This window comes from Zootoca vivipara, chromosome 12 (genome assembly GCF_963506605.1).
Source record: "Zootoca vivipara chromosome 12, rZooViv1.1, whole genome shotgun sequence".
NCBI classification, from domain to species: Eukaryota; Metazoa; Chordata; class Lepidosauria; order Squamata; family Lacertidae; genus Zootoca; species Zootoca vivipara.
In genome coordinates, this window is record NC_083287.1 from 24427193 (window position 1) to 24449992 (window position 22800).

Consider the following 22800-nt stretch of genomic DNA (forward strand, 5'->3'; position numbering starts at 1 on the left):
ATATAGCATTTTGGTATTGGAAAATGTAGCAAAGGACTTTAATAAAATCTGAACAATATATTAGATAAAATCAATACCTTTATTGAGAGTTGCAAGAGGAAAAGACAGAACAGAAAACATACATTTTCTCTTCGCAAAGAACCTGTAAGATTTTGCAAGGATCTCCATAGACTAAAATATTAAACACACTACATTTCTAAGTCATGCCAGGAAATGGTAGGTTATAAAAGACAGAAGCCAAACTATAATAGTGTAATTTTTTACTCCAACTTAACAGAGTTGCAATAAGTGGGGCAAATCATTCTTATTATGTCTTGTCTCAGACTGAAATAGTGATGTTTCAGTGTAAGGCAAGACACATTCAATATACAATTTCTTCCATGACATTAAAACTATAATCATTTACACTTCCTCCTCTTCGTAGCCTTCTGTATAAAAGTATGTCCACTTGTACAAGATAGAAAAATAAAAGTTGATAATACTAATTCATACTTCCAAACCTTTAAAATATACTTATCCTGTAATGCTTGTAGACCCATCATACTATATCAAGACTGCACACTTACCAGGGAGTATGCCCCATTTACCTACGTAAGTGGGACTTCTGATCTGAGCAGACATATATAGGAATGTACTGATGTGACGTTTTAATTTCAGTGGGGCTACCTCTGTTTAGAACCAGTATCGGATTATGCAGACTTTACACAGCTAAACTGTCCTTTGCAATACTGAAGATTTATCGAACAACATTCAGGTAAACATTCGTCCAACATTCCAGTTCCGTGCCATTAGTAATTTAGGAGCAGTAATACTTAACACTTCTATAGCGTGCTTTCAAGTCTTCAAAAGCATTTAGCATGCATTATCTAGCTGCATTTTGTACAACAACCCTGCAAGCCACTCTATTGCTTCAAGCCACTTAATGAGTTCATTGCAAAAGAGAGATGGTGCAAACTAGGGTCTTCCAGAGTCACAGCTCAGTCTCTTGCCACTATGCTTAGGGTTGCCAGACTCAATAGAGTCTGCTTGGAAATTAAACAAAGGGTCTCCTGGTTTCTCTTTAAGGTTTCCAGACTCAAAAGAGAGCAGGGCAATTAAAGGCACAGAAGTCCTGTCCTCTATTGAGTCTGGCAACCCTAACTATGCTGCACCTACTACTTAGTAAAAGATGTTTACACCTGTGTGGTGGCATGCCAGTCATGTGGTGCAAAACAGTAGTGTGGAATGAAAACATTAATGCATCATTGTTAACCTTAAATTGCCTGCATGACTGTACGGTACTCTTAAGATCACATAACATCCACAGTGCCATGATAACTACACCGTTATTAAAGTTACAAGAGAACTGTACTTCTTTGCATCTAGAGCTCACCGTGCCTATTTCTGCAGGGAAAACATCGCTATCAAAGAGGGCACTACCTTGCCTATATCATAAACACCACTGCAAAGATTAAACTGGTGGGGAACAGGTGCTATGAGGCAGTGCAAAGTGATTGCGTCCAACTTTGGGTGCTATTGCCATGTTTTTAACACCTGGAAAAATTGTGAGGTGGGAAAGGGAAGGTGCAAAGGACTCATCTTTTTTGTCCTCCTTTCTTCCTCCCTGTCCCATCTCAATGATTTATAGAGAAGACAGGAAGCAGACAAAGGAATAAAGAAAAGACTTTCCCCCTTCCTTCTATCCTGAAGTTCCTAAATCCTTCAACAACCTTTGTGTGCTCCCTTCATCCCAGTAGTTGAGAGGAGGGCTTGGCCTCAGATATAAAATGTCTTCAGCAGCTCTGTGTGGAGTGGACATAAGTGGAGCAAAGTATTCTACACAATCTGCAGGATCAGGCAGATACCTAAGCAGCCAAATAACTGCAAATCAAAATCAAGCAGCTTTATACTGAACAGATTTAATCAAAAACCACTTATGCATTTTCCAGGAAGGCAGGTAGGTAGTTCCACATAATTTTCTTTAGTGGAATAAGCTGTTAAGATGCAGAAAGTTCTGAAGCCAACCATAAAAATTTATATGGTTGGCTTCAGAACTTCCGGCATTATAAATGGCATATTGCATAACAGTATTTCATAAATCCTACTGTGCCTATTGTGCCTACCCTCCTTGCCGCAGTTTTCAGCCAAATATATTGTTTATTTTCAAAGTCTGCACATTTCCAAAGTTTACAGCATTGCTAAACTCAGATTATGTAGTAGTAGAATCAACTTGTCCTGTGTGCCAATGTGAGTTTTCCAGCTTGATAGATAGCATAACATAATTATTGCACAAAAGCAAGCAGCACCAGGGAAGCATTGCTTTGTCCTCTGGTTTCAGACTGAAATCGTGTAAATATATCTTTGTACTAGGGTGCATTTCTAAGAGAACTTCTCACACTTTCTGCTGAGCGCTTTGCCACGAAACCACAGATGTTCAGGAAAGCTGTCTAGTAAAAACACACACACTGTAGAGCCTTTTTAGGATCACTCCATGCCAACACCACATGGCATATTCTGCTGAGCAGAGAAGTGGGGACTAGTGTGGCCTGAAGACTCAGCAGCATGTAGACTACTCAAAAACAGCCCCGCACACAAACACATCCCAAGGGACCAGAGCCATGGGTTTTTCAGTGCCCATTGCCTACTGCTCCTTTGGGTGCAGAAGGGAGATCCTGCTCTCATGTATCTCAAGTATAAGGAATATAGTTGGCAGAGGAAACAGAACCAAGGGTAGTCATGTAACTGCATGTTGCTCAACTGATGGAGAGTATATTGGGTATCTGTACTATTCATCTGAAGCCATTGGGGTAAGTGATACCTATTACAGTTTTCAAAGCAGCCACATTGCCATCAAGGGGAACTAGGGAAATTCCAATGAAACAGCGTGATCCTCAGCATGTTTACCCCGAAACAAGCTCCCTCAAGTTTGGTGGAACTTGACTTGCTAGGATTTCAGCCTAAAATTATTTGGAGAAAAACTTTCTGCCAAAAAGACACTTAGTGATACTCAGGAGGAGTAACTAGTCTAGGAAACCGTATCAACCTTAAATGATTTATTAGCTAATATACCATAGCAGATTCAAGAACATAAGCAAGCAAAATGTATGATCAATTTCTCCATGAGATGCCATTTTAAACTTCTAAGTCAACACAACACCAGCCATTCTATAGTACTGCAAGCTTACCACATAAATCCTGATTTTAACACTTAGGTATTCTTCCATTGAATGACAGTTTAATGCAGATCCCCAAATGCATACAAATATAAGCAATTATACTGAATATTTAAACAATTCCTGGCTTATTTTTCAGCAGAGGATGTTTCTCATTGTTTGCCGGGAAGAGGACAGCCTTGACATTGTTGAAATAAACACTCAGTCCTTCATTACCGGCCTCGTCTCCAGTTTTTCTTTCAATAGGCTTGTATTCTTTATATCTCCTGGAAGGAATTTTCAAAATTAATTTACTGAAAAGTATTTCCTCGATGGTGCATTGCTATGCCAGTAGTGTAGCTGGGATGAGAACAAACAAAACAAGCCACTTTATTCTCCTGTACAAATTGTTGTTGCCCAGGCCAGTATTTTGAAAAATTCTATGGCATGTGCAAGAGCTTTATTGCCAGAGAAAAACTGGTAAGTGTGTGTGTATGAAACGATCTATTTGATGCTTAGAAAGACTTGTGCTTCTCACCCGTCAACAAGCTACTCTGCAAAAACTTTCCATAGGCTAAACCATGAAGGAGAAAAATTGTATTTGGTGTTCTTGTTCTGTAACCCCCTTTTTTGAAAGCGATCCAATGTGATGCAGTGGTTAGAGTGTCGGATTAGGACGAGGGGTGGAGGAGGGATTCATTTTGGTAATTTACACTTCTCAAATCAATGCATGAACCAAAGGCACACAATTTTGTGGGGGCACGAACCAGGCACCCACATGCAGGGATCCCCGTCCCACCCTGCGCGCCACCAGGAGTTTCTGAGCCCTAGAGACTGGCCCAGATCCCAGGTCCCCTTGCTGAATGGCCTTCCAGCCAGTGTCAGAGGGATTCACCCACCAAGGGCCACGTTGGCCAACTGGGCTCCCCCTAGCATAGGTGGGCAGGTGGCATTGTGCAGCTCCAGTAGCAAGCGCTGGGCCATGCAGCAGGCTCTGTGAACCCTCCACACTCTGCTCCCACCCAGCGTGCCCACCTGGCAGCATTGCTGGCATAGCAGGTTCTGTTCACCCTCTGCACTGTGCCCCTGCCCCCATACATATACGCACACCCAGGGTGCCAACAAATACAATGCCACCAGAAGGTGGACCTCAGCTGCCAAGGTCAAGAAGAGAGTGTTGCCCACACCACCATGTATCCCCTAATATGTTGTAGCTTTATGCATTTTAAATGCAAGCTGCCACGGGATCCAATGTTGGCTTGAGAGCAGGGTATAATTTATGCATAGATAAAACAAAACGAAATCAGTACTCTTGCAGGAATCTCCTTCCAAGGTAACTCTGGTTTCTCCTCAGATCGTATAACTGGGCAATCTGTAATGTCAATGTTCCTTGTGAACACTGAAAATTGTGAGCGCGTTGGACACTGTTTTTAAGGTCTGGGCCAAGCAACTTACTTGTAAAGGAAAAAAGTCGCGACGGCAACCAAAACCACCAAAAGACCGCAGGCGAGCAGAACTCCTTCTGCTGTCCTTGAAAATGACCCTGCAGCTTGAATGACAAAGTTAAAGGCCATAATGTTAGTTCACACTGCTTAACACAGAGGTCAATACTCTTATAGCAGCCTTTGCTAACCTGGTACCCTACGGATGTTTTGGGTTACAACTACCATCAGCCTAGCCAGCCTGATGGTAGTTCAAAACATCTGGAAGGCACCACCTTGACAAAGACTGCCTTACAGCATAAAATATCAACACAGTCTACATGTCCCTGATACTACCACTGACACTGGACATCATTGCAGCTGATGGGAACTGCTGTAGACAAAGCAAACATTCTTTGTTGGAATGGAGAAATGGCACATGTCTTATTCCAGAGCTGCCCAAATAATTTTGTGCCCCCCTCCAAGTCACAGTACCCTAGTCTAGCCAAGTCGTAGGGAGCAGGTGGCACTGTGGTCTAAATCACAGAGCCTCTTGGGCTTGCCGACCAGAAAGTCGGCAGTTCGAATCTGCGCAACGGGGTGAGCTCCTGTTGCTCCGTCCCAGCTCCTGTCAACGTAGCAGTTTGAAAGCATACCAACACGAGTAGATAAATAGGTACCACTGTGGCGGGAACATGAACAGCATTTCCGTGTGCTCTGGCACTCGTCACGGTGTCCCGTTGCGCCAGAAGCAGTTTTGTCATGCTGGCCACATGACCTGCTAAGCTGTCTGTGGACAAACGCCAGCTCCCTCAACCTGAAGTGAGATGAGCGCCACAACCCCATAGTTGCCTTTGACTGGACTTAACCGTCCAGGGGTCCTTTACCCAGCCAAGTTATTTTGGCCACTGAGGCTGAAGATCCCACAAGCACCTCTCTCTCCTTGGTTATATAGTGCAATAATAATGCATTAAATAATGAAGCATCCCTGATCTTTCAAGGCATCCACAATTAGTTGCCTGAGGCAGCCACCTGACTAATGTTAGGGCCGGCCCTGCATGTGACACCAATCCTGCACTCTTGTCAATGCAACTGCACAGCCCTGACCTTGCCACTGCCTGCCTCCGTCCTGTCCTGACAACCAGCAGCTATGGGAGTGTTGGGAGACAACTCTGCCACGCTTCACGAGCCACAAGGTGCTGACTGCAAATGAATGCAGATGTTCAGTCAGGACTCACCTCCATTGATGGATATCAAAGTACTTGTGAGAGCCAGGCTTGCTGCATCACCCAGTGTAATGTTCACACAATAGGTTCCGGATTCGTTAAAGGTCCGTCTTATGGTCAGCAGGCACTCATCTATGTCAACAGGGTCACATGTCTCACTCTGTAACACCTGGCAGGTGGGGTCAGCAATTATTGTGCAGGCATCTGTAGGAAGACTAGGGAGCGGAAAGAGAGAAAGATGCATGAAATTATGGACTTTTCATCAGTTTTCATTTCGCAGAAGTCAACACGTTTGTTTATCACATTTCTGTTCTGCTTTTCTACGAGAGCTATGTTCAGATGGATTTATCTTAAAAGATATTTTTAAAACCAACACAACACAATAAAAAGCAGTAAAGTACAGAAATCAGGAACCAAATGAAAGCAACACCCGAAGGCTATCAAAACTCAGGAGTAAAAACTAGTGGCTTTATTCACCAAAGGCTAACAGAAAATAAAGGTCTTCTGTAATATTTAACAATTCACAAACCTTGGTGAACCAGCCTTTTTATAAATCCTGATGCAAGGTTTTTTATGTGAGCAGCGACACTGTCAGCTGCTTTTTGAACTTGGAGCATGGGCTCCTGAAACAAATCTGTATAAAATTTGCACATGCTGATTTATCCATATATATGCCTCTGGGAGACTAAGTTGGTGAGTGGGTCTCACCAACACTGCCCTATAAGCACAGGGGGGAAGAGGTCAGAGATCTGGTGACTGTCACAAAAGACCTGGAACTTCTGCTCTGTGGACCATCCTCAGCAATACCACTTTATTGGCAAGAAGCTCAGTGAGCTAAGATGAGCTCTACTGCAACTGAACAACGTAAATGTCTGTAGTACTCCATGGTCTAAGTTTTACAAGAAGCAGAGTTATCAGAATTAACGAAAGCACCTACCTCCCTTGACAGGTTACCACAAAATCAACCATGGAGTTCTCAACCTCAGTAGCTGCCACCTGGACACTTGTCATCTGGATAATATTGACCCCAAGGATCCCCTCTGGCCGAAGAAACAAATTGGCAAAATGTCAGAATTTCTGAGACAAGAACTTTGACAGCAAAAATAAAAAAATCCCATTTGGAACTGCAGAGAATGAATTGTTTTAGAATGATCTTAATTGGATCCGCAGGCTGCCTGCAAATGGAGCTCATTTACATTTTGTCATAGTGGATACACAATTCAAGAGAGTGTGGAAATGCATTGCAATTTATTTCATTTTGACCATTGTATTAGATTCCTGCTGTTCTTGAAATTAACATTTTTAAAGCACCTCAATACTCCAGACACTTTGGAATGGTTCACACCAGAGTTTATTGTGTGTTTGCTGCTGTTTGTGTTCCCATTTTATTTGCATAGTCCACATAGTACTACCCTCACAACACCAGTCTTGATGCGTTCCCCTTGTAAATTCAGGCTTACCATACAAGGATAATCCAATAAACTGTGGGAAATTGGGCTGCAAAGTGCTCCACTTGGGGTCACAGACTATTTGTTTCAGTGTTTTGGAGTGGGCAGATCTATCATCAGTTTCTGCTGCTCTCCTTCACATACCCACTAGTTCTTCCGTACATTAATTTCTTCCCCAGCTATGCTTGTAACTATTTTCAGAGTACTCCTGAACTATATTTCCCCACCGGCAATCCCTCAGATTTGCAGAAAACCAGAAATCTGCACAAGCAAACCACATTAGAATTTTCTACACTAGATATCGCACAGTAAGTTATTCTGGAAAGTGGGTGCTGAGAATTTACAACTGCTTTAATATATTTCCTGGCTGATCTCTTCTACAGGATTTTCATAGCCATCTGTTTGGAATGGTAGCTTAAGCTTGCAGCCTTAAAGGTAAAGGGACCCCTGACCATTAGGTCCAGTCGTGACCGACTCTGGGGTTGCGGCGCTCATCTCGCGTTATTGGCCAAGGGAGCCAGCGTATAGCTTCCAGGTCATGTGGCCAGCATGACAAAGCCGCTTCTGGCAAACCAGAGCAGCATATGGAAATGCCATTTACCTTCCTGCTGTAGCGGTACCTATTTATCTACTTGCACTTTGACGTGCTTTCGAACTGCTAGGTTGGCAGGAGCAGGGACCGAGCAACGGGAGCTCACCCCGTCACAGGGATTCAAACTGCCGACCGACCTTCTGACCGGCAAGCCCTAGGCTCTGTGGTTTAACCCACAGCGCCACCCGCGTTACTAAACATACTCACCTGTAAATGTTTTCACTTGGTTAGGGGATGGTCTGTGAAGTCTCCCCGCCTTTATTGGGTGTCCCCTATACACACCCGCTGCTCCAACATCTCTGCAATACTGTTGTCTCATTTTGTAATGTTGATGCAGCTGTTCCTCATCACCTCTCTGGCAGTGTAGTTTTCTCAGACTAGAAAGTCCTTCTTCCAATGATATTGTTGACAGCCCATTGGTTTCAACAGGACTTACATCTAATTTAGGAGTGCTTAAGGCTGCCAGCTTAATGCCTCTGGACGCGGGTGGCGCTGTGGGTTAAACCACAGAGCCTAGGGCTTGCCGATCAGAAGGTCGGTCGGCAGTTCGAATCCCCGTGACGGGGTGAGCTCCCGTTGCTCGGTCCCTGCTCCTGCCAACCTAGCAGTTCGAAAGCACGTCAAAGTGCAAGTAGATAAATAGGTACCACTACAGTGGGAAGGTAAACGGCGTTTCTGTACACTGCTCTGGTTCGCCAGAAGCGGCTTTGTCATGCTGGCCACATGACCTGGAAGCTGTACGCCCGCCCCCTTGGCCAATAATGTGAGATGAGCACCACAATCCCAGAGTCGGTCACGACTGGACCTAATGGTCAGGGGTCCCCTTTACCTTTACCTCTGTTTAGTAAAAAGTTTGACAGACATTACTTCGTTGAGTTGGATTCAAAGATTCCCCTCTGTGAATGGAAGATTTGTTGTTGGGCAGAAGGAATCTTCCTCGGGTCCTCCTGTTAAAAGAGGCCTCCTTCAGTTCACAGAAGGGAAGTTTTGGATCCAACCCACAATGTTTGCTGCATGCAACCTGACCTGCAAAAATAATAGAGTTGATCTTGCCAACAGTGGAGACTGGTTCATTAGGACAAATGGGGCACTGCCTCACCAACCTCAGTCTGCCTTCAGCCAGACCTCACCTCCCTGGCTGTCCTGGCTGACACCTTCCTCCTCCTTAGTCTTAGTGTTGCTCTTGTTTAACTCAACAGGGAGGAGGATGGGGATAAAACCAGAATGGGTTGATTCTGCCTGTCTTTGGCTCTGGCTCCACCTACAGTTGGCATCCTGTCCTTCTGCCCCGCCAGCTGCCACTAATTGCCAGCTATTGATATTCTTTATTGGTACTCTTCCAAAAATTTGTCTCTTGAGCAAAACGAAACAGCAGCCAGCCAGCAAGAGCAGCTTCAGAAAAGTCACTTTCATGACATGCATAAGTTCAAACGAATTCCCTTTATTACCTATCAAACCACATTATTTCCTTACGGATGTAGATGCATACCTGCAATGAAGAGAGATGCTTTATAAGGTCCAGATCGAGCAATATGGCATCCTTCGACAGGAGACTGTCCTGTTGGCACCTCTGTTAAACTATTGAAGCTGGGAGTTACATTCGAAGGCAGCGGGGTAGTTACTGAAACAAGGAAAAGGGAAATGAGTTAATGTATTTGCACTTTTAGCAAAACATTTTGAGCATAACAAACAGAATTTATCCATGTCTTGCACTCTTGCTTAGCTCCCATAAATTCCAATCGGACGTGTTATGGCCGGATATCAACTGGATTTGTGTACAGTAATACCTCGGGTTACGAACGCGATCCGTTCCGGATTGCAGTTCGTAACCCGAATAGTTCGCAAACCGAGCGCGACGGGCGCCGCCATTTTGCGCATGCGCAAATCGCGCGATCTCGCGCGCGCGGCGAAAACACTTCCAGGTTTGCGCAGTTCATAACCCGAACTGTTCGCAAACCGAGGTGGTCGTAACCCGAGGTACGACTGTATTTCACACAACTAAGTAAAGGCAAGTCAGACACTTACTACACCTGTTTTCTTTGGCCTTGGGGGTTGGATGACCGACAGAATTTTTATATATATACAGTTTACTGTACAGAAAGAGTTTGCCTTATCTAGAAGGTTTGTATGTGTATAACATAATCTCTATGGCAACGCTCATTTAATTATGCATTTATTATTGTACTTAATGTATACATCGCTTGATGTTGTGTAACCCACCTTGTGACCTTAGGTGATGGGCAGAATATACATTTTTAATACATAACTAAATATTTGTCCTCTTGGCCTTCGCTTTTCTGAACCCATTCTTTTACATATCTTATTACACCTTCTATTTATAATTCCTCCCCCAATATCTCTCTTGCTCCAGCTTGCTATACTTTAAAAAAAATCCTTAAAGTCTTACTTCTTCACATGTTTCCCCAGCTTTATTTCTTGCTGGTCCCTAGTTTTGAGTACACCCTCCCTTCCTCTTGTTTCTTCACTTGCATTTAGCCCCAAAGTCTGTAAACTTACAAGCAGAGAGCCAGAGTGTTTAGAGTGTTGGTCTAGGTCTAGGACCAGGGAGACCCATATTCAAATCCCCACTAAACCGCAGAGGTCACTGGCTGATCTTGGGACATTTACTCTCATTCTCAGACTAATCTAGCTCAAGGGTTTATTGTGTGGATAAAATGCACCCTGTACACGGCCTTGAGCTCCTGGGAGGAAAAGTAGAAATTAATGCAGCAAAAGCAATACCATCATCATCATCATTTTATTTTCTTTTACTCTACTTTATTTTTGTAACTTTGGTGCTGCATAAATCATAATGTAGGGAGAGTGAAAGAAGCCACTTCAATATTCTCACTACGGTATATATTAAAAGCATTTGTCCTAGGACACTAAAATGCCAATGGCCTATTTCAACTATTCCCTTCCAGCACTCCTGTAAGAAAGGGAATAGAAGTCAAACACCGTAAGTACCGTATGCCACAATTCTTTGTTAATTCAATATGCTCATTATTATCATGAACGACTGTCTGGTTAACTGTTCCACATAATGAACCCATTTGTTTTCTTTCAACTTAGCCTGGAGCCGTGGCCTCTGACCTGGTGGAAGAGGTGTTGGTGGTCCACAAGGGGCAGGTATAAGAGCGTTGACAGTCAAGTCAAGGCTGAAATTTCCCAGAAGTTTATATGTGTGCATCTCAACAGAACTGTTGGAAACAAATAAACCACTGCCATCTCCAAAATTCCAGCGGTAGGTTATAGCAGAGCGGTTCAGGTAGTGGCTAGGATCGTGAATCTGGACATCAAACGTAATAGGGATATCCTTGATGAAAATGTAGTCTGAGGCGTTGCGATCATTCTTCTGGGTCATGTTCACATAGAAAGGGATTTTATCTGCATGGAAAATGAAGCCAAGCAAAAGGATGAGATTGTGGTTGGACTCAGGTAAGCCCTGGAAACTGAAAAACCACAGAGGTAACAAAATTCAACGAAGCTCTCATATTTAGGAGAGGTCTTCGCACAAACCAGTGTTTGTCGTGGTATACAAAGTTCACATGCACACAATACAATTAAAGCACTCTTGTATTGTGTTATTTAAACCAGATTTGCGAAGTTATTATTTATTTAACCTACCCACTTACCTGTTACGACATAAACAACATTTGCTGTGGCTACTGGTTGAAACGATCGATAATTTCGCCTATAAACTGATACTTCCATAATTTGATTTCCAAGCGTGATATTTGTTGTGTTGATGGACACCGCAGCTGAAGAACCTCCCGTCGTTTGATAATACTGGCCTGCGAAAAAGGGGGGAATGAAAAAGAGAATTATCGTTGTGGAACTGGTCAGGCTTGCAATTTCTTTTTCTTTTGAACATAGGCACCCATTTTACTCGAGTAGGTAAACACACTTATCCTTTCCCACAAGTAAGTAAATAAATCAACAAAACTTTCTGAAAACAGTTCTAAAAGGGGATTGCATTTGTTCCAATCATTATAACACAGAGACCAGGGAAATGTATGTGGTGGTTTTGCCACTTTCCCTCCGCAGCTCTTTGGGATGAGATAGGGGAGAGATGGAGATGACCAAGGTCACTCATTTAAGTTCATGATTGAGTAGGAATTTGGACACAGGTTCCCTCCATCCAAGATCAACATTCTATCCTCTTGCACTTAAAAGCCCAAGACAGTCTCCCAGTGACTGTACAAACTTGAATAAACCAGTACTGGCATTGACTACAAATGGGTGCAAAACAGGTACTCCACCGCTGAATTCGGATCCCTCCCCATTGCTTTCTGTTGCACAATCACTGCTCATATCATGGAAGGTGTTATGTACTGAGCTGAATCATAGAACAATAGGATCCAGAATCAGCAGTCTGATTGGTCTGCAGGAGCCACCCAATCCAGCTCCAGGTGGAAATGAATCCGTAACCTGATTGGCCTGCAGGAGCAGCCAATCAGGCGGCTGGCAGAAGTGAATCCGCAACCTGATTGGCCTGCAGGAGCAGCCAATCAGGCTGCTGGCAGAAGTCAATCCACAAACTGATTGTCCCACAGGTGTAGCCCTGAAGTAGCCAATCACGCAAAGCCCATTGTGTAAATAATGTATATAAGCAGATGGTTTGGGGAATAGGGCATTCTTCTCTTCTTCTCCTTGATGACTACGAGCTGAATAAAGAGCATGAAATTCACTCTCGACTCCGAGTATATTTCAGAAGGCATAAGAGGGGGAGCTAGAAAATAACTTTATTATCTCTTACCAACAAGATCGAAACAGACAAGAAACAACCCTTTTCTTATTCTTATTATTTAATAGACAGATCACCTTACAAAATATAAACATCTTCCCAAGCAGCATATGCAATATGAGGGGCGCGTTTTAAAACTAAACATCAAAAGTTAAAAGAAAATAAAACAGAAAGAGCATTTCAAGCCAGAAATCCCTCCTTAAATATGAAACTCTTACTCACAGCCATTAAAAACGCACAGTATTAAAATACCTCCTAATCACAAACACATATCATAATTGTATATATCCTGCTTTCCCAGAGTTGTTTAAATGCCTGCCATATTGAACCGTTCTCCTATAAACTGTACATCCACTCAGGAAAGACTGCATTTGAAAAAAGGTGTCCGACTTCCGAAATTCAGAAAAGTCAACAAAACAGCTTCTGTAGTCTCAGAGCAGCTCTGAACTGACTGTCGTCTCACATGAGGACCACATTATCTCATATAAGTCTTTCTTTATATGTAAAGAAGTTTATAAAGCATCTTAAGTGTCTTCTTTTTAAAGCTAAATAATTATTGTTATGATTTTATTAGTAGCAACAAGTACTAATATTAGAAGTAACAAATACTATTAGTAGCAACAAGTACTACTAATTATTAGTAATAACACAGTAAGCTAAATGCACATTTTTAGGACTAACCAAGAGTGTGAAATACATAGATGAAGTTTCTCCTCCTCCAGTCTTTGTGGTGAGGGAAAGGTCTGCCATCTGGAAACACATTGTGACTACTGTTATGAGAGCAATTCTGCCCGTCGCAATCATCAATCCACTGAGTCCAGTTGTAAACATACAGGTCGGGAAGATTTGCATAATCAGAAGAACCTTGAAGCAAAGGAAAGGATAAATGAAAAGAAGGCAACCTTTTCAGGAGAGTCAGTAAAGACTCGGGTGGAATCTAGACACATATAAAAACTGCTTTGAAAATGCTTTTTTAAAACGCATTTTTAAAAATACATTGAATTTTCCATACGGCTCACCACCGCCACCTAGTGTTACATTGTATATTGCACTTAAAACACACTCGAAATGTTTTATCTGCAACTGTGTAGCTGAATACAGTTTTATCTGCAACTGTGTAGCTGAATACAGTGGGCCGTATTTCTGAGTAAACATGCGTAGGATGGCACTGCACTTGTCTATGGACTATAACAGCGACCTGGCATTTATATGAACTTGGATTTGTGGCTTGCAATGCCACAAAACTCCCTTCAAACTTTTGTAAAGTAAATATAGTACTTCAAGGAAGCGTCATAATGATAACCAAGGAAATCTCATCTGTTAAGAGCGGTACATCCCACAAGTCACTCCCGGCAAACACATCATGTCAGCTATCCCACGTATCATTTAAGAAATCGAGAAAGATGGAGAAGTAAAGAACTTTCCTAGTACATCAGGAATATGTTTGCTGATCTCCAGGGTCTCCCGTCCCACTGGAGTCAAAGCACAATGTCCGTAAATCTCTATGAGTCCCATCAGGACCCACCAAGCCACAGAGGCTCTGTCACTTTGCGCTTTTTTTTTTTGTACAGAATAGAATTTTTGAAATACAAGACACAGATACAAGACACAGGGCAAAGCTTGAGACCCATTCACACTCCTAGCATATGCAGGTACTTTCATTACTTGCCATTGATGCAGTGTCGATCGTATATTATATTGCTGTCATTATCTTCCCTTTGACATCTGGGAAACTTGAGGATCACGTTAAAGGATACATTGGATCCCACCAGAGCTGGACTGTCACTGGTCAGACTGGCCACAACCCTTCCCCCTGAGGAAGTTAAGATGCATTTATTTATCACTTCCAGTTATATCTCGCATTTCATATAGGATTTCAAAGTAGCATGCAATGTTCTCTCCCCGCACCCCCACTCCATTTTATCCTTATAGGCAACCCTGTACATTATACAGGATATTTCCAAAACATTTCTTATTCATTGGTGATCTTCAAAACTACACTGTAACATGGAACAGACCCCCCCTTTTCAGAATGTTATTTAATTGCATTAATTTATATTCAAATAAAGCAGCATAATGTCACAGGTTTAGAATTCAGTTGCATTGCAGTTTGTTTTGTTATGCTAATTGCCACCTCCCACTTATCTGTAATCTGCATGCAGGTGTCTTGCATTTATTGCGTCTTTTGCAATAATCAATTTTGCAGGTGTTAGTCTGAAACAATTGAGCAATATGATTTCAACATGCTCAGATAACTATTTTTCTAATAGCATTACTTAAAGACCTAAGGAACATTTATATTTCATTATTCTCTTAATGGGACCCAGGTGGCGCTGTGGGTTAATCCACAGAGTCTAGGGCTTGCTGATCAGAAGGTCGGTGGTTCGAATCCCTGCAACGGTGTGAGCTCCCGTTGTTCGGTCCCTGCTCCTGCCAATCTAGCAGTTCGAAAGCACATCAAAGTGCAAGTAGATAAATAGGGACTGCTCCGGCGGGAAGGTAAACGGCGTTTCCGTGTGCTGCTCTGGTTCGCCAGAAGCAGCTTTGTCATGCTGGCCACATGACCCGGAAGCTGTCTGCGGACAAACGCCGGCTCCCTCGACCTATAGAGCGAGATCAGCGCCGCAACCCTAGAGTCGGACACGACTGGACCTGATGGTCAGGGGCCCCTTTACCTTTATTCTCTTAATACCTCCAATGCCTCTGAATGGATTCAAAATGTTTGGATAATTGAACATGACCACCACATACAGATGCAGTCTGCTAATAATAACCGCAAACACAACATGTCAATGTGCATGTGTTGTTTTTATATTTTGCATGGCATCAAATACCAACAGTATAACAACTTCTACTTTTATTTCAAATGCGAGTGATAGAGTTTGCTCAGTCTCTCCCACAAAAATTCAGTCTGATTCACTACTTGTCAGAGGTCTTTTCATTTGTGCTCCCCAGTTCTAAAGTCGCTCCCTGGACAGATCTGTCAGCACTCAAGTCTGGCTCCTTTCAGAAATCAAGGTTGTGGCTTGCTAAGGGTGCTGAGAGTTGTTCGGAGACGCCGATTGCCCTCACAAAGCTACAATTCTCAGAGTTCCCCGTGAAGAGGACTAGATTGTTAACCCACTGGGAATTCTAAAAAAAATATTCAGAAAATTAAAGAAAGCAATTGCGTATGGCACCAAAAATGGATGGGGAAACACCACTATTAAGCTAAGAGACCAGGTAATTCAGAAATGTCAATAAATAAAATTTTCACAAATACAAACAAGATTTTAAAGCTGAAAAGTTCTGAGGCAGATTCCCATGTTCCTAAGTGTTGGCATAAAAATAAGAGCCATTTAAAATGTTAAATGTAGAACAAAAATACCGTTCTGACCTTGTTCCTATTTGCAATGTGTCATCAACATTATTACATTTGGACTCTGCATCTCCTTTCATGGAGCCAGACTGATCTTTCATGTTTTACCTTTCCAGCAGTCTTTCCATCTGGGATCTCCTTCTTCCCAGTATGGGTAAAGCTTGTCATTCCAGTTGTTGTGATCTGAGGACCAGCTGTGTAGCCCCCTATGGAACTTGGTGTGAGAAGGTCCCCTTCCTCGACTCATCACATCTCGAAATTCTAGAAAGAAGGGTTAACAAGGGAGAAAGTGTTAGCACAGTCCCTTTGGCTTATTTGACATACACTAAACTGCCAAGGCAAACCCCATAACAAAACATTGCGAAGAAAGCACATGGCTAAGCTATAACTCTCTGAGGTTTTCCCTTTGCCTGTGGTATGGTCAAAGGCTAAAAAGGACTTTTGTAAATGCAGAAGTGACTGAATGAACATTCTATAATGCTCATCTTGTTTTCTCAAGAACACTCTAAAAATGTTTTTTTGGGGGGGGTTGTAAATGAGTAACAGTTGCATGCAAACTAATTGCAGCTGGATGTTTGAAGGAACATTACAAAATTATAGAAGTTTAAAGAATGCATGTTTGACATGTGTACATGTTTACATAACTTCGATGAGTGAAATAATAGGAAACACAACAGCAGCTCACATTCATAGAATTGTAGAGTTGGAAGGGACCCTGAGGATCATCTAGTCCAGGCATCCCCAAACTTCGGCCCTCCAGATGTTTTGGACTACAATTCCCATCATCCCTGGCCACTGGTCCTGTTGGCTGGGGATCATGGGAGTTGTAGGCCCAAAACATCTGGAGGGCCGCAGTTTGGGGATGCCTGATCTAGTCCAATCCCCTGCAATACAGGAATATGCAGGGACTGAACCCGCAACCTTGACACTATCAGCACCATGATTGAACCAACTGAGCCATCAGGTTCTCATACCATGACACAAACTCTCCTTGTAACCTTTGCTTGCAATGTATTGTTTACATGCGCCACAATCGCCAAGTGGTGAGTTTGCAGGGGTGCCAGAGGGGTACCTCTGGTTTGGTTTCATTTTAAATTGTCATAAGCCCCTCTGAGTAGTGCATAGGCACAAGAAGGACGGAACAGACATTTCTGTGCAAAATAAATAAACAAATCTTGCTTCGTGTGAGCAGGGCTGGTAGAGAGTTGAGAAATCCTTTTCACATTCCTGCCACAGGTCTTTAAGGAATGACTTACCTGTCATGTTACTCGAGATGGCTTAATTAATCAACAGCCTGCCTTAATTGTGCGTTGCAGTGGAGCAAGAACACACTTGTTAAAAGCAGAATCTGAGCCAGGAGCCGTGACTTTTCTAAGGCTACACCTTGTGGAAGATCATAATCGCGCATCATATGATGTGATTGCTGCATGTTCCTGCCTTCCGCTCAACTGCTTTGCATTTTCATTCATCTTCAGGTTTCAAAAAGTTCCCATTATTGTAAAAGCTTTGGGCAGATGTTTTTTTAACTTCCAGAGCTTCTGATACAATTTAGTGCTAAACTCAAAAGGTGGGAAGTTCTTACGACCTGGTGATTCTTTGGTTCTTCTGAAACAGGAATCGGGCACATCTAGCATATGAGCCAATCTTGGCCCACCAGGGGGTCCAATCTGGCCTGCAAGGACATTTCCCCTTGCCCACCCATCAATCATCTGGTGTCACTGGTCAAGGGGTGGAGTTGGTGCTGCTTTGCCAGTTCCTTCTGTTTGGGGAATGTGTTGACGGAGGACCCCCCTGCAGAAAGCAGAAGTGAAGTCTGAACTCATCAGCTGATGTGTGGGGAGTTGTGGCGGGAACGGCTTCATCAGTACCTTTCCTGGGGGGAATGCAAAGGTGAAACAAATTCCCTACCCCATTGATTGGTTGTGATAGGCTGGTGGGACCCCCAGCTGCCAAAGTTGGCCCATGGGGCGTGGGGGGAGATAAAGTTCTGTCCCACTAGGCCAAAACAAACAAACAAACACAAACAACCATCCCCTGTGATAAAGGTTTAAACAGATATGTGCCCCTGAATTCAATCGTGGTGACACACATCACTAATTTATTTGTGGAGACTTCACAAAATGTTTCTACTTCATGTCGGTCCTTCAGGATTATATTCAACGACGTCCTATTCAGAGTAGACTTATTGAAATTAATGAACATGTGTTAGTCATGTCTATTACTTTCAATGTGTCAACTCTGAGTAGGGCTAGTATTATTAAATACCTCCCTAAGTGCAGTCCAAAAGCAAGCCTTTTTGCGTGGGGGGGGGGTTGCAGAATTTTGTGCTTACATTTTCCCCACTGAGTTTCCACATATAACTTACCAAATCACTAACTCAAGGCTGTCTGAACTCCACTTCTCCACCGGTTCACAGAGACAGAGACTTCATTACCCACTCCCCCCCCCCACTTGAAAAAAGCAACATATTTTCATTGCAAAATACATAAGAGTCAAATAATAGGATTTTTTACTTTACTGGTATAAAAATATCGCTTATTATAAATGAAATTGTTAATCACATCATCTGGCCTAGTGGATGAATGCTGTAGAAAAATTCTCTTGAAGTTCGTGCTCATGTCTAGCGAATTTCAAGACGCTTTGTACAGTGATCACATTTGTGTCAGCCTCAACAACAAGGAAAGAATGCCTATGACAGTTTCCCCGCCCCTTGTTATGAAAGAGCAAGAATAAATTGCTACCAGATGAAGAGAGACTTTGTTCATCAAAACATCCAACGTTACAGCGAATAGTTCAGAAAGGGTCGCAAGTTCTGACTCTATGCATAACTCCCAATTATTTTCACCTGGAGCAATCAGCATTCCACTTGCTTTTGTATTCGCAATCACTAATGTGGATTAGAATCGCTTCCCCAACTGCAATGGTGGGGGATTTATTTATTTATTTATTTATAACCATATTTTTACTTAGCTAGCCTGGCTTTGACATCTCATTGGCAGCAATGTGCCAACTCACACCTGGCTCATGATGGACAGAGGTGTGGTGATCCCCTACACCTTACAAGACCCCCAGGCCCAGGACTAAGAACCCCAGGCAGGCATCCTGTGTGGCAGCCCCTAAGTGACATCCATAATTGGAGAACAGTCTGTGTCATACAAGAAGTCATGGCGGCCATGCTGGACCATGAAAAGAAAGTAGGTCAAGCTCTAGTAGGCCAACCTTAAAATAGCATTTTATAAAGTGGTACGCAAGGTTTCACGTTCTTTAGAATGCTACATCAGTCTAGATCAGGCATCCCCAAACTGTGGCCCTCCAGATGTTTTTGCCTACAACTCCCATGATCCCTAGCTAACAGGACCAGTGGTCAGGGATGATGGGAATTGTAGTCCAAAACATCTGGAGGGCTGAAGTTTGGGGATGCCTGGTCTAGATGGTTGTATATATCAGTGTGTGTGTGTGTGTGTGTGAGAGAGAGAGAGAGAGAGACAGAGACAGAGACAGAGAGAGACAGAGAGACAGAGACAGAGAGAGAGACAGAGATGTGGCTAAGGCAGTGTTTCCCAATGTTGTGCCTCCAGCTGTTTTCGGACTACAATTCCCATCATTCCTGACCACTGGTCTTGCTAGCTAGGGATGATGGGAGTTGTAGTCCCAAAACATCTGGAGGCACAAGGTTGGGAAACACTGGGCTAAGAGTCTTAAGATGGAGAGTGGGAGATGGCAGACACCCCAACTGTGTCAAGTGATCTTGAGCTTGCAACTCATAAACCCAGCCCTTTATGCTCTTTCCTGGAAGAAAGTCTGATTGATCTCATGATCGTCAAACTAAACAATCCTAGAACTGAGGCTGGGCTGAGAACTGTTCTCCCCCTCCTGGACTCGCCTCTCTGCTCCGAGCATATGGGCTGCCTCTTGAGAGAAAACAGCAAACTTAAGAGCTCTTTGTGCTCCCTCGACACAGCCCTGGTTCAGAGAGCTAGGAATCATTTGACATTCAGGGTTTCAGAGGACGCGGGAGGAGCATACAGATTTTGCAGAGGTTTTGAGCATGTTCTTCCTGCACATCTGGTGGTCAAACTAGGCGTGGCATTCAGCGTGCACAACCCAAAGGCACATTCACAATCCCCTCCTAGTCACCTTGGGGAAAGGGCTGTAGCTCAGTTGGAGAGCATCTGCTTTGAAGGCAGAAGGTCCCAGGTTTAATCCCCAGCATCTCCAGGTAGGGCTGGGGTAGGAGGCAGTCTGAAACCCAAGAGATCTGCTGCCAGTCAATGTAAACAACACTAAACTAGATGAGCCAATGGTCTGATCCAGTATCTGGAAGCTTCATATGTGGCTATGTAGTGGGGTTTTTTAAATCAATAGCAACCACAGGAGAGATCAACCCAGACTGGGACCATGGTGTGGACAGAGGGAAGATTGAACTCTGTCCTGTTCATGGTCCCAAGTCGAGATTCCCCCTTCCCCATGGCTGCTGTATGCCCCAGAAGAGAGCTGAATCCGTGTTACTGGCATCAATAAGACCTGCAGGGCACAGAACACCCAGCTCATGTCGATTTCCTAATATGCTCACATTGCACACGTAATAATATCCTAGGTTTTGAGAACAGAAAAGCAGCTTTATACTAAGTCAGACCACTGGCTCATCTACCTCCATACTGTCTGTGAGTTTCGAGTGTGTATGGTTTGTATTTTAACTTCGATTCTTAATAAAGCTTATTTTTTTTAAAAAAAAAACAAAAAAAACATACTGTCTACAGTGACTGGGTTTCAGACAGGGGATTCTCTCATCCCTGCCTTGAGATCCCTGGGATCGAACCTGGGACCTGCGTGCAAAGCAGATCCTCTACCACTGAGTCCTTCTCCATATCCTGAGCTCCATATGTGCAGCACACATAGAAAGAGGGAAATGATGTTTGCTCCGGCACCATGCAAAGCTGTATCTTGTTCCTATAGCCCTGCATTCCACACATCTGGTTTCATATTAAAACGCTAAAGTGCAGATAAATCCCCAGTCCCTCTTATCAGGGCCAGACAAGCGATGAAACCAACTCTGAACATGAGAGCTGGGGTCGACAGAGAAGGAAATTTGCAGTCACATCATCTCTGCGATATTAACTATTGCTGTAATTGTTGTGCAGAGCTTGCTCAAATCTTTCTTCCACTCACCCATGTCCATAAGGGGCAAGTGACATGTTAGGGACTAAGGTGTGCAACAATGCCTCAACAATTGTTTTAAAGCAGAAGTGGCAGGAGAGGGTGCTGCTCTGCTTTCTCCCCACTTCCACCAATACAAAATTTGCTCCCCAAGAGATCCTCCCTACTCCAAGTTCAAAGTGTGTGCTTGCACCCTCACACATTTGGGGGGGGGGGAAATGAGCAGAAAAGGCAGTGCAAACCCTCTGCCATTTTAACATCCTCCTCCTCCTTTCTTTCTTTCTTTCTTTCTTTCTTTCTTTCTTTCTTTCTTTCTTTCTTTCTTTCTTTCTTTCATTTTTCAGAATAATGCTGCTGGGGTGTGACTATATACGGTAAGTGATATCCCTTTTAGCAACCTTTTAATATGCTGCTTAGAAATGATGGCATTAAGCAGTGTGCCTGGATAGCTCAGCTGGCTAAAGCATGGTGCTGATAATGCCAAGGCTGCAGGATCGATCCCGCTATGGGACAGCTGCATATTCCTCCATTGTAGGGAGTTGGGATAGATTGATCCTCAGGGTCCTTCCAGTTCTACAATTTTATGATTCTGTAAATGGCTGAACTACATCAAGAATAAAACAAGTGGTTACATGCATGAGTATGTAGTATGCAATAAGCCCCTAAGGGACATCACTGAGTGAGGGGTCCACTGGAAAGATGGCAACAGCCCCGTACCCTATGGAGCAGTCAAGAGAAGCGTCGTCTCCCTTAATCTCTGTTGCTACAGGAGGCAGCAGAGGGAGTTGGTATGCAGTGTATAGCTCTGCAACCAACCCAAATCCCATCACTTATCCAGTCCAGCAACGTCTGACGAAGTCTGGAGAGTGTCGTTTCAGAAATAAAATCGTGTTCAGGCCACATGCAGACTTCACACTCCATGTTAATTAATTCAGAAGGGTTAACTCCCCTCCTGTATTCCATATTCGAAAGTATGAATCAGAACCCCCTGCCGCCTGTAAGCAAGCATTGGAAAGGAAGGGGAACTTCTCATTACCCAGAGTAATTGATTAAAAGTTAATAGAGGTTAAAAACAACAAAAACAACATTTTTAAATTATTATTTATACCTTGCCCCATCTGGCTGGGTTTCCCCAGCTGCTCTAATCTGGACTAAGTGGTATTGAATATGGAATGCAATCGTGCAATCCTATACTTACCCTCTCAGAAGTAACCACACTGAGCTCACCGATACCCCCAAGTAGGTGGGTATAGCTCAGGTCTAGTGATAGTGAAATCATCAAACATCTTTCCTAAAACTCCATCTCTGCAAATGGGTGATGCCCCCATTCACCCTGAACCTTGTTCCTGTGCTGCTAGCATCTTGATCTGGATGCTTCAACTAACCTCTGGGCTTCACCCAGTTATTCCTACAGATCCACCTGTTCTTCAAGATGTAAGAACAGTGCTATTGCAAGTAATATTTTTGCTGTGCTAGGGAGCACAGAGAAGGGGAGCAAGGCACTCACGTCTGGTGGCCACAGCAGATTGGACTCCTTCAGCCGCAAGCAGGTATCCAAGGAGGAAGAAGAGGCAGGCCCCCTTCATAACTGGAAATGCACAGCTGGACTCACAAGCACAGAACTTGCATGGATCAGCCTGCTGTTTCTCCAAACCTCTTCAGAGCAGAACTGGGAATAAAGTTTGCCTGCTGCCCTCCTCCCTTCTGATTAAATTAAAGC

At 43.4% G+C, this 22800-nt stretch overlaps 1 protein-coding gene across 1 annotated transcript; it reads right to left on the reverse strand.

The window, feature by feature from the left end:
• Nucleotides 1-56: 56 nt before the first annotated feature.
• Nucleotides 57-22800, reverse strand: GPNMB (glycoprotein nmb). The gene is made up of 11 exons (XM_035129478.2): nt 22588-22800; nt 16032-16184; nt 14235-14378; nt 13247-13429; nt 11454-11612; nt 10912-11205; nt 9308-9439; nt 6716-6818; nt 5791-5993; nt 4587-4680; nt 57-3418 (listed from the first exon to the last, which is right to left on the reverse strand). The coding sequence occupies exons 1-11, from the start codon at nt 22664-22666 to the stop codon at nt 3265-3267; spliced, it is 1698 nt and encodes a 565-aa protein (XP_034985369.1). The 5' UTR covers nt 22667-22800; the 3' UTR covers nt 57-3264.

What these genes read in the sequence shown, in the direction of transcription:
- GPNMB (XM_035129478.2), bottom strand. Translation starts at nt 22,666, where the DNA reads ATGAAGGGGGCCTGCCTCTTCTTCCTCCTTGGATACCTGCTTGCGGCT. An exon ending in ATCTGCTGTGGCCACCAGAC is followed by an intron (nt 16,185 to 22,587) that starts GTGAGTGCCTTG and finishes CCTTCTTTCTAG; the next exon opens with AATTTCGAGATGTGATGAGT. An exon ending in ATGGAAAGACTGCTGGAAAG is followed by an intron (nt 14,379 to 16,031) that starts GTAAAACATGAA and finishes TAACTTCCTCAG; the next exon opens with GGGGAAGGGTTGTGGCCAGT.